Source organism: Puntigrus tetrazona, chromosome 5 (genome assembly GCF_018831695.1).
Source record: "Puntigrus tetrazona isolate hp1 chromosome 5, ASM1883169v1, whole genome shotgun sequence".
Taxonomy (NCBI): domain Eukaryota; kingdom Metazoa; phylum Chordata; class Actinopteri; order Cypriniformes; family Cyprinidae; genus Puntigrus; species Puntigrus tetrazona.
Window position 1 is genome coordinate 30,084,475 of NC_056703.1, and position 12,500 is coordinate 30,096,974.

The 12,500-nt window shown below is 41.8% G+C and overlaps 2 protein-coding genes across 6 annotated transcripts in view; one reads left to right on the forward strand and one right to left on the reverse strand.

Moving 5' to 3' along the window:
* Positions 1–3,491: 3,491 nt before the first annotated feature.
* On the reverse strand, positions 3,492–9,102 carry rnf170 (ring finger protein 170). Its single transcript, XM_043238950.1, has 7 exons — positions 8,960–9,102; positions 8,148–8,324; positions 7,176–7,577; positions 5,772–5,821; positions 5,617–5,690; positions 4,629–4,760; positions 3,492–4,069 (listed from the first exon to the last, which is right to left on the reverse strand). The coding sequence occupies exons 2-7, from the start codon at positions 8,282–8,284 to the stop codon at positions 3,800–3,802; spliced, it is 1,065 nt and encodes a 354-aa protein (XP_043094885.1). The 5' UTR covers positions 8,285–8,324; positions 8,960–9,102; the 3' UTR covers positions 3,492–3,799.
* Positions 9,103–9,405: 303 nt separating this feature from the next.
* hook3 (hook microtubule-tethering protein 3) overlaps positions 9,406–12,500 on the forward strand; it is a 24,054-nt gene continuing 20,959 nt past the window's right edge. For 2 of the 5 annotated variants that reach the window (XM_043238718.1, XM_043238720.1), the window contains exon 1: positions 9,409–9,703. In XM_043238718.1, the coding sequence (XP_043094653.1) occupies positions 9,647–9,703 (57 nt within the window). In that variant the 5' untranslated portion in view covers positions 9,409–9,646. Of the gene's footprint in view, positions 9,704–12,500 lie in introns of all 5 variants that reach the window. The other 3 variants (XM_043238717.1, XM_043238721.1, XM_043238722.1) reach the window with 3 other exon arrangements.

Here is a 12,500-nt window from a genome sequence, read left to right on the forward strand (position 1 = left end):
GACACACACACACACACACACACACAGACACACACACACACACACACACAGACACACACACACACACACACACACACACACACACACACACACACACACACACACACACACACACACAGACACACACACACACACACACACAGACACACACACTCACACACACACACACACACACTATCAGGCACCAGCTGCCCCCTCCTGGCTCGTCTGAACACTACAGATGCTGGCTGGGTGACAGGTGACATTAAAGGAACACTTGTTTTAGAAATATGCTCAATCTCAATCCCCCCCAGAGTTAATAAGTTGAGTTTTGGAATCAATTCAGCCGATCTCTGGTTTAGTGTAGATCACTGAGTCCAATTAAACCAGTAGCATCGTGTTCAAAATGACCGATAGGCCGATTAGGAACTATACTCCCATTCCAGAGTAATAATCAAACAGTGATATCACGCAGCACCTGAAACAGCGAGAGCTGGGGACCTTTCCACAGGCACTGCATGATATCACTGCTTTCCGGCGGTCTTAGTACACGATATAACCACAGAACGCAATGTTTTCTGTTCAAAACTGTTGATTTTGTGGTGGTTTGTGCTTTTAACAATACAGATTGTGTCAAAGCAGCTTTACAGTATCAACCAGGACAATAGTATAAAGAAGGGCTGCTTTGTGCTGTTTGATAGCAATCTTTCCTTTGAAAGCCATGTTCCTAGACTCTCAACCTCAGCGGAGCCCACACCTAACTGCCACAGAGGGCAATGGGCTCAATTAATGATTTTAATATTTTCAGCCAAATTCTAATAAGGCTTTCTAAAGGGCATCACTGTTTTATTGCGTAGAAGGCCCTGCAGGCTTTATCTCTCAGAGGTTTCCTGGGGATGTGATTTCCAGGAGCAGGTAGTTGTCGTGTGATGTGTGTGTAGTGCTCCCTGTGATCTGGGTCATAATGTTTCCTTCAGGTTGATGGTTCATTGATGTAAATGTTAAATAATGTTCAGCAGCAGCTCAGTCTCTCTCCACACTCCTGGGAAATACACCTTGTATGTTTGGTGATAACTTTATACATTTTCTTTCAGTGTCCATGGATTTGATGAGATTTTTCTTCCTATGCCACTTTCAGTAGATTTGTAAAACAGTCCTTGGTGCTAAATTGAGTCAATAAAGCCTGCATATATTTTACCTTTACTTATATTCCTCCATTCTGCACTTGCTAATTCTTCACTATCAGTTTTATTCAAATCGGTCCAATTTTCCCAAAACTTCTCACTTATAGTTTGTTATTTTTGGGTATATTGTGCTTGTTTTGTTCTGAGTGTATGTTAGTATTGTTTCAGGGTTAGACTGTTAATCTCTGCATTATCTGGATCTTTGTTACTGATTTGAAAGCGTTCTCAGGTTTTCATCTTTTCCATTCTTATTTACTTCAGTATATGGTCCTGGTATTTCTGTGGATATGGGAGAGTGTTATTAATAACTGACAGTTTTCTGTTGATCTATTCCTCTCTTGTGGGCCGCTCTAGTCGTGTTCTGGTGTTCATGCTCCTGCAGATGAACGTAGAGAGCATGTCTTCTCTGTAGTAGAGGACTCTGACGGCGCGCAGGATTATGTCTTTTCTGGATGAGTGCAGTTCCTTGCAGGCTTTAAGACAGGTGTAGTATTTGTCTTGCTTTGCTTTGTTGATGCGGCTGTGGAATTTTGATTTATACCAGATTATTTGTCCTCCTGAACCCCTTCCCTGTCACACTGTGCTGACTTTTTGCCATGCTGGGATTTCTCTGTAGTTGTGTGGACACACTCACACACACACACACACACACAGACACACACGCTCACACACAGACACACACACACAGACAGACACACACAGACACACACGCTCACAGACACACACACACACACACACAGACACACACAGACACACACGCTCACAGACACACACACAGACACACGCTCACACAGACACACACAGACAGACACACACACTCTCACACACACGTACGTTCTGGTGGTGAGCATCTGCTGCCCTCTGCTGTTCTCCTCAGTTCCTCACTCCTTGTTTCTGGAGCTTGATCTGAAAGAAGAGTTCTGTGAGAAAATGAGAATAAACTCAGTGCTGCTGTGAGAGTGATTATATGATTATACTGTCATAAGAGGATTGTTGGGTGTGTAATCACTCACACATATGCCCCTGATCCACGAGCACTTTATTTTACAGATTCAGACAGGAGAGGAGAGGACATGCTCTTCTCACAATCTCTTTAAAGTTAGTTGCTTTACATTTGCAGTTTTTTAAAATAAATTAACTTGTATGTCTAAAACTATAATTTCCCACACACACAAACTTTGTAACATATTATTGCAACATTTTACAAAAATCAAGATCAAGTGTATTTGGTCAAAAGCCCATAATATAAGACAGGATTTAGTCTTACAGCAGGCTTCTTCAGACAGTATCACCTGATCAACGCTGAGCCCTCTCCTCATCATTCACACATCTCTGTCCTCAAATACATCAAATATGACCTTTTTTAAACAGAGGTTCTGAAATAAAAAGAGTAAAGAAAATACTATACAAAACTTACCGAAAAAGTGGTCACTGTATGATTTATTATTATAATATTAAGTACACATAATGTGTAACTAAGACACCTTAAAATAAAGAGTTCAGATTTATTTATAATGTGCTTCTTTCAGTAAATCATCTGATCTCTTAGTTTCCGGATCCTGCTCAAAGTCAAAGAACATACAGTATGCTGAATCATAAACCGTTTCCTGGGGCTGAACATGACGAGGAGAAACATAGAGACTGTGCTGTAAACACAAACCTCTTCTGGTGCTTCAGGAAAGATTCAGAGAAACCCAAACGGACTGAAAGCCATTTTTCAAAATGAAACATTAAGAGGGATAATGAGCTCAGAAACACGGTGGAAATCAAGCCGAACGTTTTACTAAGTTATGAATCCCCAAAATACATTCTAGTCATTTTACCATCATTCAGGAAGTCGCAGGGTTTTTTACTCTGGTAAAAATCACCAGAATGATCTTAGTGCAATATTTAATGTTCTCCTGCTGTTTATCTGCTTGTAACTCTAGAGTAACATGTTCATTTACAACACTTCAAAAAATCCACCAAAAACACAGAAGAGTTACATTTCATTTTCTAGAACCTCTTTCTTTAATGCAGAGATCAGCCTCGTATGAATTTGAGCTTCATCGAGAGAACTGCTTTATCTCTGTGTGTGTGTGTGTGTGTGTGTGTGTGTGTCTGTGTCTCTGTGTGTGTGTCTGTGTGTCTGTCTGTGTGTGTGTGTGTGTGTGTGTGTCTGTGTCTGTGTGTGTGTGTGTGTGTGTGTGTCTGTGTGTGTGTCTGTGTGTGTGTGTGTGTGTGTGTGTCTGTGTGTGTGTGTGTGTGTGTGTGTCTGTGTCTCTGTGTGTGTGTGTGTGTCTGTGTCTCTGTGTGTGTGTGTGTGTGTGTGTGTGTGTGTGTGTGTGTGTGTGTGTGTGTGTGTGTCTGTGTCTCTGTGTGTGTGTGTGTGTGTGTGTGTCTCTGTGTGTGTGTGTGTGTGTGTGTCTGTGTCTCTGTGTGTGTGTGTGTGTGTGTATGTGTGTGTATCAAACATTTCCTGCAGCTTGAGTCTGCATATCACATCCCAGCTCTATCATATTTGACACATGTAATATTATAATATTGCAGAAAAGTCTTGATGGGTCATCAGCTCAGACTCTGGACCGCGCTGAAGCCAGAACGCATGAGGTTTAATGGGAAGGGAAGCAGAAGCAGCAGAGGTCAGAGGTCAGAGGTCAGCCGGCCAGCCGCTGCGTCACCACCTCACGGTACATGATGGAGATGTAGATGAAGAGCAGGAGGATGACAAAGAAGTCGTCCATGAAGCCGAGGAGCCCCACCACGCCCTCGGGGATGAAGTCCAGCGGAGAGGCCAGATAGGTCAGAGCTCCCAGAACACAGAGAAGGATCCGGATCCGGAACATCCAGAAGAGACCACCCACGGAGAACATCTCCCTGAAGGCATGCCGCAGCAGTGTGGGGACGTCCCTGAGACGGTCCAGCAGCTTCAGGGAGAGAGAGAGAGAGACACACACAGACACACACACACACACACACACACACACACACACACACACACACACACACACAGACACACACAGACACACACACACACACACACACACACACACACACACACACACACACAGACACACACACACACACACACACACACACGCACACATACACACACACACACACACACACACACACACACAGGTTCTCACACACTTTCACACAGACACACACAGACACACACACACACACACGCGCACACACACACACACAGACACACACACACACAGACACACACACACACAGATTCTTAGATCTTTGCATTGGTTTCTGTTTCCGCAGAGAATAGATTTCTAAATCCTTTGTTTAGAAACTCACCATCGAGGTTCTAAACCTGTACAAGTATCTTTCTTCAAAAGAACTTACTCTGAAGATGTTTAGTAAGTTAATGACATCCTTAGTATGGAAAAAAAACACTACGGAGGTCGACGAGGACTAGAAAGAGTTCCTGGGAGTATCTCTAGAGGACTGGAGCGTGGTCATACTCACGGAGCGCGGCTGGCCGGAGAAGCGCCGGTTGTAGTCGTTGATGTCGCTGAGGACCAGCGCGGGTTCCACCTGACCGTCCGGCGTCTGAGCGCTCAGCCCCGTGTCGTGAAAGAGCGGGAAAAGCAGGGTCACCTGACAAACCAGTAAAGGTTACTACCCGCCAGAGCTCGGAAAACAAAAACGAAATTATAACCAAAAAACTAAATAAAAACAAAAGGAAACCGTAAGGGAAGGACTCCATAAATCTAAAAGTTAAAAATAAAACTATTCAAATATTCTTCATTAACTCACATAAAATACATGTTAAAATAAACTAAATAATGCAAAAAATTGACTAGCATCAGGTCTTTACAGTGAAAACTAAAACCATTAAAATATTCTTCATTAATTGAAATAAAATAAATCTTAAATAAAGGTTTTTATAGTTAAAACTATACAAAAACAAAAGACTATAATTAAAAGTTTGCTGTCACTAACCAGTTTTTGCCAAAAAATATTTAGTGATTAATTTTTTTTTTACCAGATATAGCTGATAGAAATGTCTTTTATCAAAAAAAAAAGAAAAAAGGAACATAAATTCTACATTCTTCAGATGTCGCAAAAATTTGTTTGTAAACACCTTTTGATGAGAAAATGAGCTTTATGTGTTCCTCATTAAATCATATTGCTGTAGGTTTATCTAAAGCTGTATACATGGCGAGAAAAAGACGAGTTAGTATACCTCCCAAACATCTGCATCTTAATGTGATGTTGCTTTAATACGATATAACTTTAATTTATTAGGCTTTGAAATAAAATTAATACCGATAATATAATAATGTTAAATTTTTATTGGTGAACTCTTGTAATAATAATGAAACAGCTCTGTTATGAAACACTCATTTTTTGCGATACACCAGAACTTTAGGTCAATCAGTTTTTTTGCGATACACCAGAACTTTAGGTCAATCAGTTTTTTTAAGGAAACGAGATGCGTGTTTGTTCTTACCATCTGTCTGCAGATCGGGCAGTTGATGGCTCCGAGCCACGTCCCGTATCGCCAGTAAGCGATGATGCACGGCCCTGGAGTTAAAACAGAGCAGGAGTGAGTGGAGGTCAGCAGACACGCTCTGGTTTGACCGCTGGACCTGAGATCAGACTCACCACAGAACAGATGACCGCAGTTAGTCTCGGTAGAACTGATGCCTGGGCAGCTGACGGCACACACACACACACTGCAGACACACACGGACACACACGACACACACACACACAGACACTGATGCCTGGGCTCACAGACACACACACACACACACACACACACACACACACACACACACACACACACACACACACACACACACACACACACACACACACACACACACACACACACACACACACACAGACACACACACACACAGACACACACACACACAGACACAGACACACACAGACACACACACACACACACACACACACACACACACACACACAGAGACACACAGAGACACACAGACACACACACACACACACACACACACACACACACACACACACACACACACAGAGACACACACACACTCCAAATCAACATCTTAATGTTTACATCTGACCCTGATTTTTCCAAATTGAATAAATAATCTTTCCATTGACGTCTGGTTTGTTAGGACAGGACAATATATGACTGAAACTAAACTAAATCTGAAGGCAAAAAAAAAAATCTAAATATTGAAAAAAAATAAACCTTTAAAGTTGTTCAAATAAAGTTTGTGGGAAAACATATTACTAATCAAAAATGAAGTTTTTAAAAAGAATTTAAAATACGCAAAAACAAAGTAAACAACTGTTTCAAGATTAGAGTGCAAAAGATTACATTTCAAATGAACAATAGACAAAAATAAGGTCTCATTAGTTGACGCTGAATAATAAAAAGTATAAGACACAGTTATTGCAGTAGTTAATATTCTATTTCATCTTCAAGAGTCAGTTTCATTTAGCAGATTACTGCTGGAAAATAAGAATTCAATAAAAACATGATGCCGTTCACCATACTGAGTTATACACTACTCTACATGAAAAAGTGTTTTATTAGACAAAATGCTGCACATTTGAAAATGCTCATTTAAATAAAATGAATATATAAATGAATGAATGAATAACACATATAAAGGAAATCTCTTAATAACAAACTTTGTCTGAACTATGAAATGATTGTAATTAATAAACCTGAGTGATTTAAACCTGCAATGCAACTAAATGAAGTCATGAAGTCGCTGCTAAAAGTCCTTCAGTTCTCAGTAAATATACTGCAGATATACTTACTGTAGTTGTACAGAACACTAATACTTTAAACCATCTTTCTAAAACTGCTTGTAGTCAGTTATTTCTATCCTCTGCTGGAGTGTGTCTGATCACCATCAGTCTGTCTGAATGACAAGAAGAAACAGAACAAAGAAAAACGTCTGTAGCTTTGCAGGTCTCTTTCTTGAAGCGTCTCGGAGACGCCGTTCTTCTGTGTTCTGTTTCAGACAGACTGAGGAGGATCGGATCAGACACAAATATCACTGGATTATTATGATTAATGGCCAAAACGGATGTTTGGAAATGTAGAATGATATTTTCTCCTGACTTGAAATCGTTTCCTCTGCTGAGGATCTAACTTCACCTGCTAGTTTTAGCTCCTGACAGACAGCAGAAGCAGGCTGGTGATTGGACGGGGCCAGAGGGGGCGGGGCCAGCGGGTCAGAGGCGAACCCGAGCGGCCTGAAGCTGAACCGAGGGATATTTTTACACTTGGCCTCCAGCTCATGACCCAAATATAGAGCGTAAGAGCGAGCTTGAATAAACAGCAGGAGCACCGGAGACTGATAAATGAAGCGTATCTGACGAACCTGCTCGGACTGCAGCTGCTCTCTGACCACTCGCACGTGCTCCTGATTGTCCGGATGAATCCTCTGCTGCTCATTCCTGAGAACAGAGTCACTGCGTTATAACGACGACCACATATAACGTCTGCATCACACTAGAGTTCATTTAGGTAAGGGAGGATAGCAAATAAAGTGAACTCTGACACACTGTGCTCAAAAACCAGCATGCAGTGAAATCTGGGAGTCTGTGACCTGAGCATGTTTCTCTTTAACTGCTGATGTGATCTTTTTCCACCACAGACTGAACACAAGGAAGCGCTGCTTGGTACTCGCTGGAACTAAACGGCTGTTATCTAATCGTGTTCTTAAATTTAACAGCTATTCAACCCAATTCATTACATTTTTTTAAAGTTACCTGACATTATCAACAGGGCTTGAGAGAAACGTTTGTGTTCACCAGACGCCGTGGCTAGTGGTTTTCCAAAGGTACTAGCATTTTCACTGGCCACGATTTCTTAGTTGAGAAATTACATTTTTATATATAATGTTTCCAATTCATTTGACCTGTTTAAAGGGCATTTCCCCTCACCATATTTAATGTGTGTGTGTGTATTATATTATAAATAATTATATATTAACTGGAAAAACCTAGGTCAGCGTCGGGGCTCACCTGCAGAGCAGCGTTGCCAGACCCACCAGAAAGGTGACGCTGAGGACCAGCACCAGGAGCACGGGGTCACTCACTCCTTCAATCAGAGAGCCCTCATCTGGAGCCATCGAGTCGTCCAAACACACACTCGCTTCCATCACACCTGCACATATCCTCCAGACAGAGACTCACACACACCTGCCCACGGGAGAGACTACAGTCAGTGAAACACCACACACACACACACACACACACACACACACACACACACACACACACACACACACAGGAGAGACCACAGTCAGTGAAACACCTCACATCTCACACACACACACACACACACACACACACAGGAGAGACCACAGTCAGTGAAACACCTCACATCTCACACACACACACACACACACACACACACACACACACACACACAGACAGACAGACAGAAATAAAGGACAGATATTCAGATAGTAAAGAGCTGTTTTACATTCTAATAATATTGCAGTCCCACTGCTTTTGACTTATAGGTCATATATGTCCTACTTCTGAATATTAGCCTACATTTGTGATGATCTAGAGAGTCTCAGCAACACATTTCTGATAATAACAGAATAACATTTCATTTAAATGTCTGATGAATGCGTCTAATGAGAATAACAAGCTCATATTCACACACCAGACGACCTTCTGTCACACGGGCGGACAATATAAGGATGACTATATATAAGAATAAATATATTGAAGATAAACACAAAACAGTGATTCACCGGAAACAGCTGAGCGCGCGCGCGCGCCCACACACACAAGGTGTCATTGGCTTCCGTTCAAACACTTACATGAGACAGACACCGCAGTTTCAGGTAAAGATCAGTGTTTGGTGTTTGTGTGTTTTCGTTGTGGACTCGGTTACTTCCGCATTCTTCTTGTTCTTCTTCTTCGTGTCTTAACCGCGGATTACTCGTTCGTTACCGCCCCCTTCTGCTCCGGAGTTCGGAACAAACAATAGGCTTACATTCTAAGGAAAACGAGAGAAGATCCCTATCACTCTATCGACATTTTCTTGCGAATTGATATCTTATTAAACACTATTCACTTTAATAAAACGCATATAGTTCCGGACTTTTCTGCCGTCGCCTTGTTGTAAGCGGCGCATTTAGCTCCCTGTCTCACATATTCTTTTCTTTTTTAACCATACTAATTTTAGTATATCGTGTCGTTTTTTTCCCGTTTTAGATAAGCGGTTTTCTGCTGTGAGATTTTCCGTCAGGCAATAGGTGCCCCGATCCTGCAGGGTGGCAGCTGAAGGACCCCTGAGGAAAAAATCCTCAGAGCGGCGCCGCTAATGTGTGTCTGTCACCGCCGCTTTATTCGTCAAAATCAGCTTCTCGCCGCTCTAATTCGACAGGATTTCGCTCGCTACCGGACTCTGATCGCACCCTGAGCGGCGGAAGCTCCGTTCCACTCGTTTATTTATTCGTTTGTCTGGTTTATCAGCGGCGTTTCGCTCCGAACCCGACCCGAACATGAGCGCCCTGGAGACTCTGGATCGAGTGGAGCTCTGTGAGAGTCTCCTGACCTGGGTGAGTAATGTGTTCGTCTTATAAATGCGGGAAAGTCTCTTAACATCTGCGAGTAATGGATTACAAACGTGTATAAATGCGTTTCTCTGTACGTTAACGGGTTTATCTGTTGTTTACATCTTCCTCACGAACAACAAATTACATCAACAGACGTGTTTTATATCTGCGCTTCTTCGAACTGAAATATGATGCAATACAGATAATCTTTCAGTACCATGGTAAATGTCAGAGTACCACGGTATTATGTGCTGTGATACTATCTCAGGGTTTCTTTATAAATATAATCACTGTATTGATCAGTCACACAAACAGCGTGTCGTTAAGACTAGTATTACTCTGACTAGAGAGTTAATCAGCCCTACTTTTCTGATTCATATTAGACCAAACTAAGTTTTTTTTAAACCGGTCTTTGCTTTTTAAAGTCACTTACAGACAGAGCGTGAAAAGTCGAATAATTACCATTTGACTAACTAGCTGCTCTGACTAGTTAGTTTTTTTTTTTAACATGGTTCCTGTGTTTGTGCAGCTGGCCTCGAGACCAAGCCTAACTTGTAAAACTAGTAGTGCTTTGAGTAAGTGGTTAATCGTGGGTGAACCGGAGCATCTTAACTCCTCAGGATCTGATCTTTGGACAATAAATGAATCTTCTTCGTTCAGAGTCTGTGATTTAAAGTGCTGTGGAATAATTTCAGTTGATTGTGAGATACCAGAGTCTCTGTCTGAACTCCACTGATCGATCAGCGTCCAATAAAGCATCTGATTGTGTTTGTGCTGATGAATCTTCTTTAGTTCAGACCGGTTTTAGGGTGTTTTAAGGCTGACAATCAAGACCCGTAATGAGTGACGCTTGTATGAAAGTGTCAGTTCACTACTAGTTAGTAATTAGCTCTGCTGCGAGTCCTGATCAGTATTAACGGCTCTTAATCGGATTGTTTATATCTGACACATGCAGACATGAGCGTGGATGGAGCAAATCAATCCCAGCATCCTCTGAGGCCCGTGTCTGACACGTGCCGGCGCTTTGAGTTCAGAAAGAGAAGGGTTTTTTCTCTGAAAGAAATGAAAGTAAACAAACAGGATATTGTGTAACATTCTTATGCTGAGTTTATAAAGAACAAAGAGAAGATGGGAAGCGAGAGAGACTGCACGTGTGTATTATATGATGTCTGGAGTTATTTCATCTGCCAGTTTGTTATAAAAAGCACGTGTACACACACATTCAGTTTATTCTGTACAGTAAGAGTCTGCATGTTTCCTCAGACTGACAGCAGTATACTGATACATCTGCTCTAGTGTTAGCTGTGGAACACTCATACCGTGACGTGTGTGTGTGTGTGTGTTGATCAGGGCTTCTCTCAGATCTGAATGTGATCATGCGTTTATTGGTCATCTGTGAGGTTACAGACGAGACGTTCCTGAGCAGAGATGGGGGATTGTCTCAGATGAATAGAGCGGGAGTCACCAGGCTGGGTTCTGCAGACCGTATTCAGACACACAGAGCAGCTAATCAAGCTCTTACTAGGTGTTCATGAAACTTCTAGACAGGTGAAAGAGAGAATCCTCTGTACTGTTCTTGATGCTCAGCTCAGTGTTTAGTGTCTGGGGTTAAACACTGCAGACGGGAAAAAGGGAAGCAGTTCTGTGATTTCCTGTGAATTCAGGCGAGGTCACCAGAGCACACACACGTTACATACACAGTGTTTTCATAAAAGTCATAATATCAGCAGGTTAAAAATAAAGTACACTTCCATCATATCTCTATTTTCATGCCCTGATCTTGTACTTAATATCTTTTTTTGTAATATAACATCTAAATGTACTCAAGCTGTGCTATTTTGAGACGCCAAGAATATGAGCTAAAGTGTGATCCTGGAGAACAGAAGCAGACAACAACACAATGTGTGGATCAAAATGATCTAGTCTTCTGTAGATCTATAGATATTTTTTTTTTGCATCCTCAGAGTCCATATTTTCAAATAGTTGTATCAGACAAATATTGTCCGCTCATAACAAACCAGACATCAGTGGAAATTGAGTCTGGAAAAATGGACCTTTATGACTGTTTTTGTGCTTCAGGGTCACACACGTTCTTTTATCATTCTATCTCTGTGTTTAAAACATGCATTGAATCACCAGTGTGTGCAAAATACATTTTCAAATGCAGAGGTAGTATGTTAAATGCATATTTAAGTTTATGATATCCCCAAATAGCAGTGTGCTAGTTGATCTTAGGTTTATTTTAAGACATACTGAAGAATAACTTTTAGTATATTGCAAAGAGCATTTTAAGTATATTTTTATAAATTTTAGTTCCATCGAGTTTCATCAGAAAAGTTGCAGATCGGAAGCAGGAGTGAGTCTCTGAAGAGCTGTGTTTTCTCCAGATGTGAAGCGTCTCTCTCACACACACACACACACACACACACACACACGCTCTCGCTGACGTCTCACATTCCTCTCAGAGCTGCTGTCAGACGACTCTGATCACAGAGACACGTCACGGCGAGCCCTGCTGTCTGTTTACACCAGCTCTGTTTCCTGTGGGCGGGACTTCCTGTCCTGATCCTGAGCTCAGTGTGATGCAAGTGAGGAAATATCCGCAGCACAATAGTGGTTTGTGTTGATTGTGTTTTGATTCCTGTCCAAAGCTCCTGAATGCAGAAACTCTTTCCTTTGTGGAAATGTAAGAGAAAGCTGAATCTCCAGGAGCTGAGAACGGTTCATGCAGATTACAGTGTGATTGCATAAATACAAGTGAATGGAGCCTGTGTGTGTGTGTGTGTGTGTGTGTGTGTGA

Excerpts from the sequence above, each read along its gene's own strand:
- rnf170 (XM_043238950.1), bottom strand. The coding sequence starts at position 8,284 with ATGGAAGCGAGTGTGTGTTTGGACGACTCGATGGCTCCAGATGAGGGC. Across the intron at positions 5,822-7,175 it reads CCATTAATCATAATAATCCA|CTGCCCAGGCATCAGTTCTA; the intron begins GTGATATTTGTG and ends GTGTGCCGTCAG. Across the intron at positions 4,070-4,628 it reads TCTCCGGCCAGCCGCGCTCC|CTGCTGGACCGTCTCAGGGA; the intron begins GTGAGTATGACC and ends CTCTCCCTGAAG.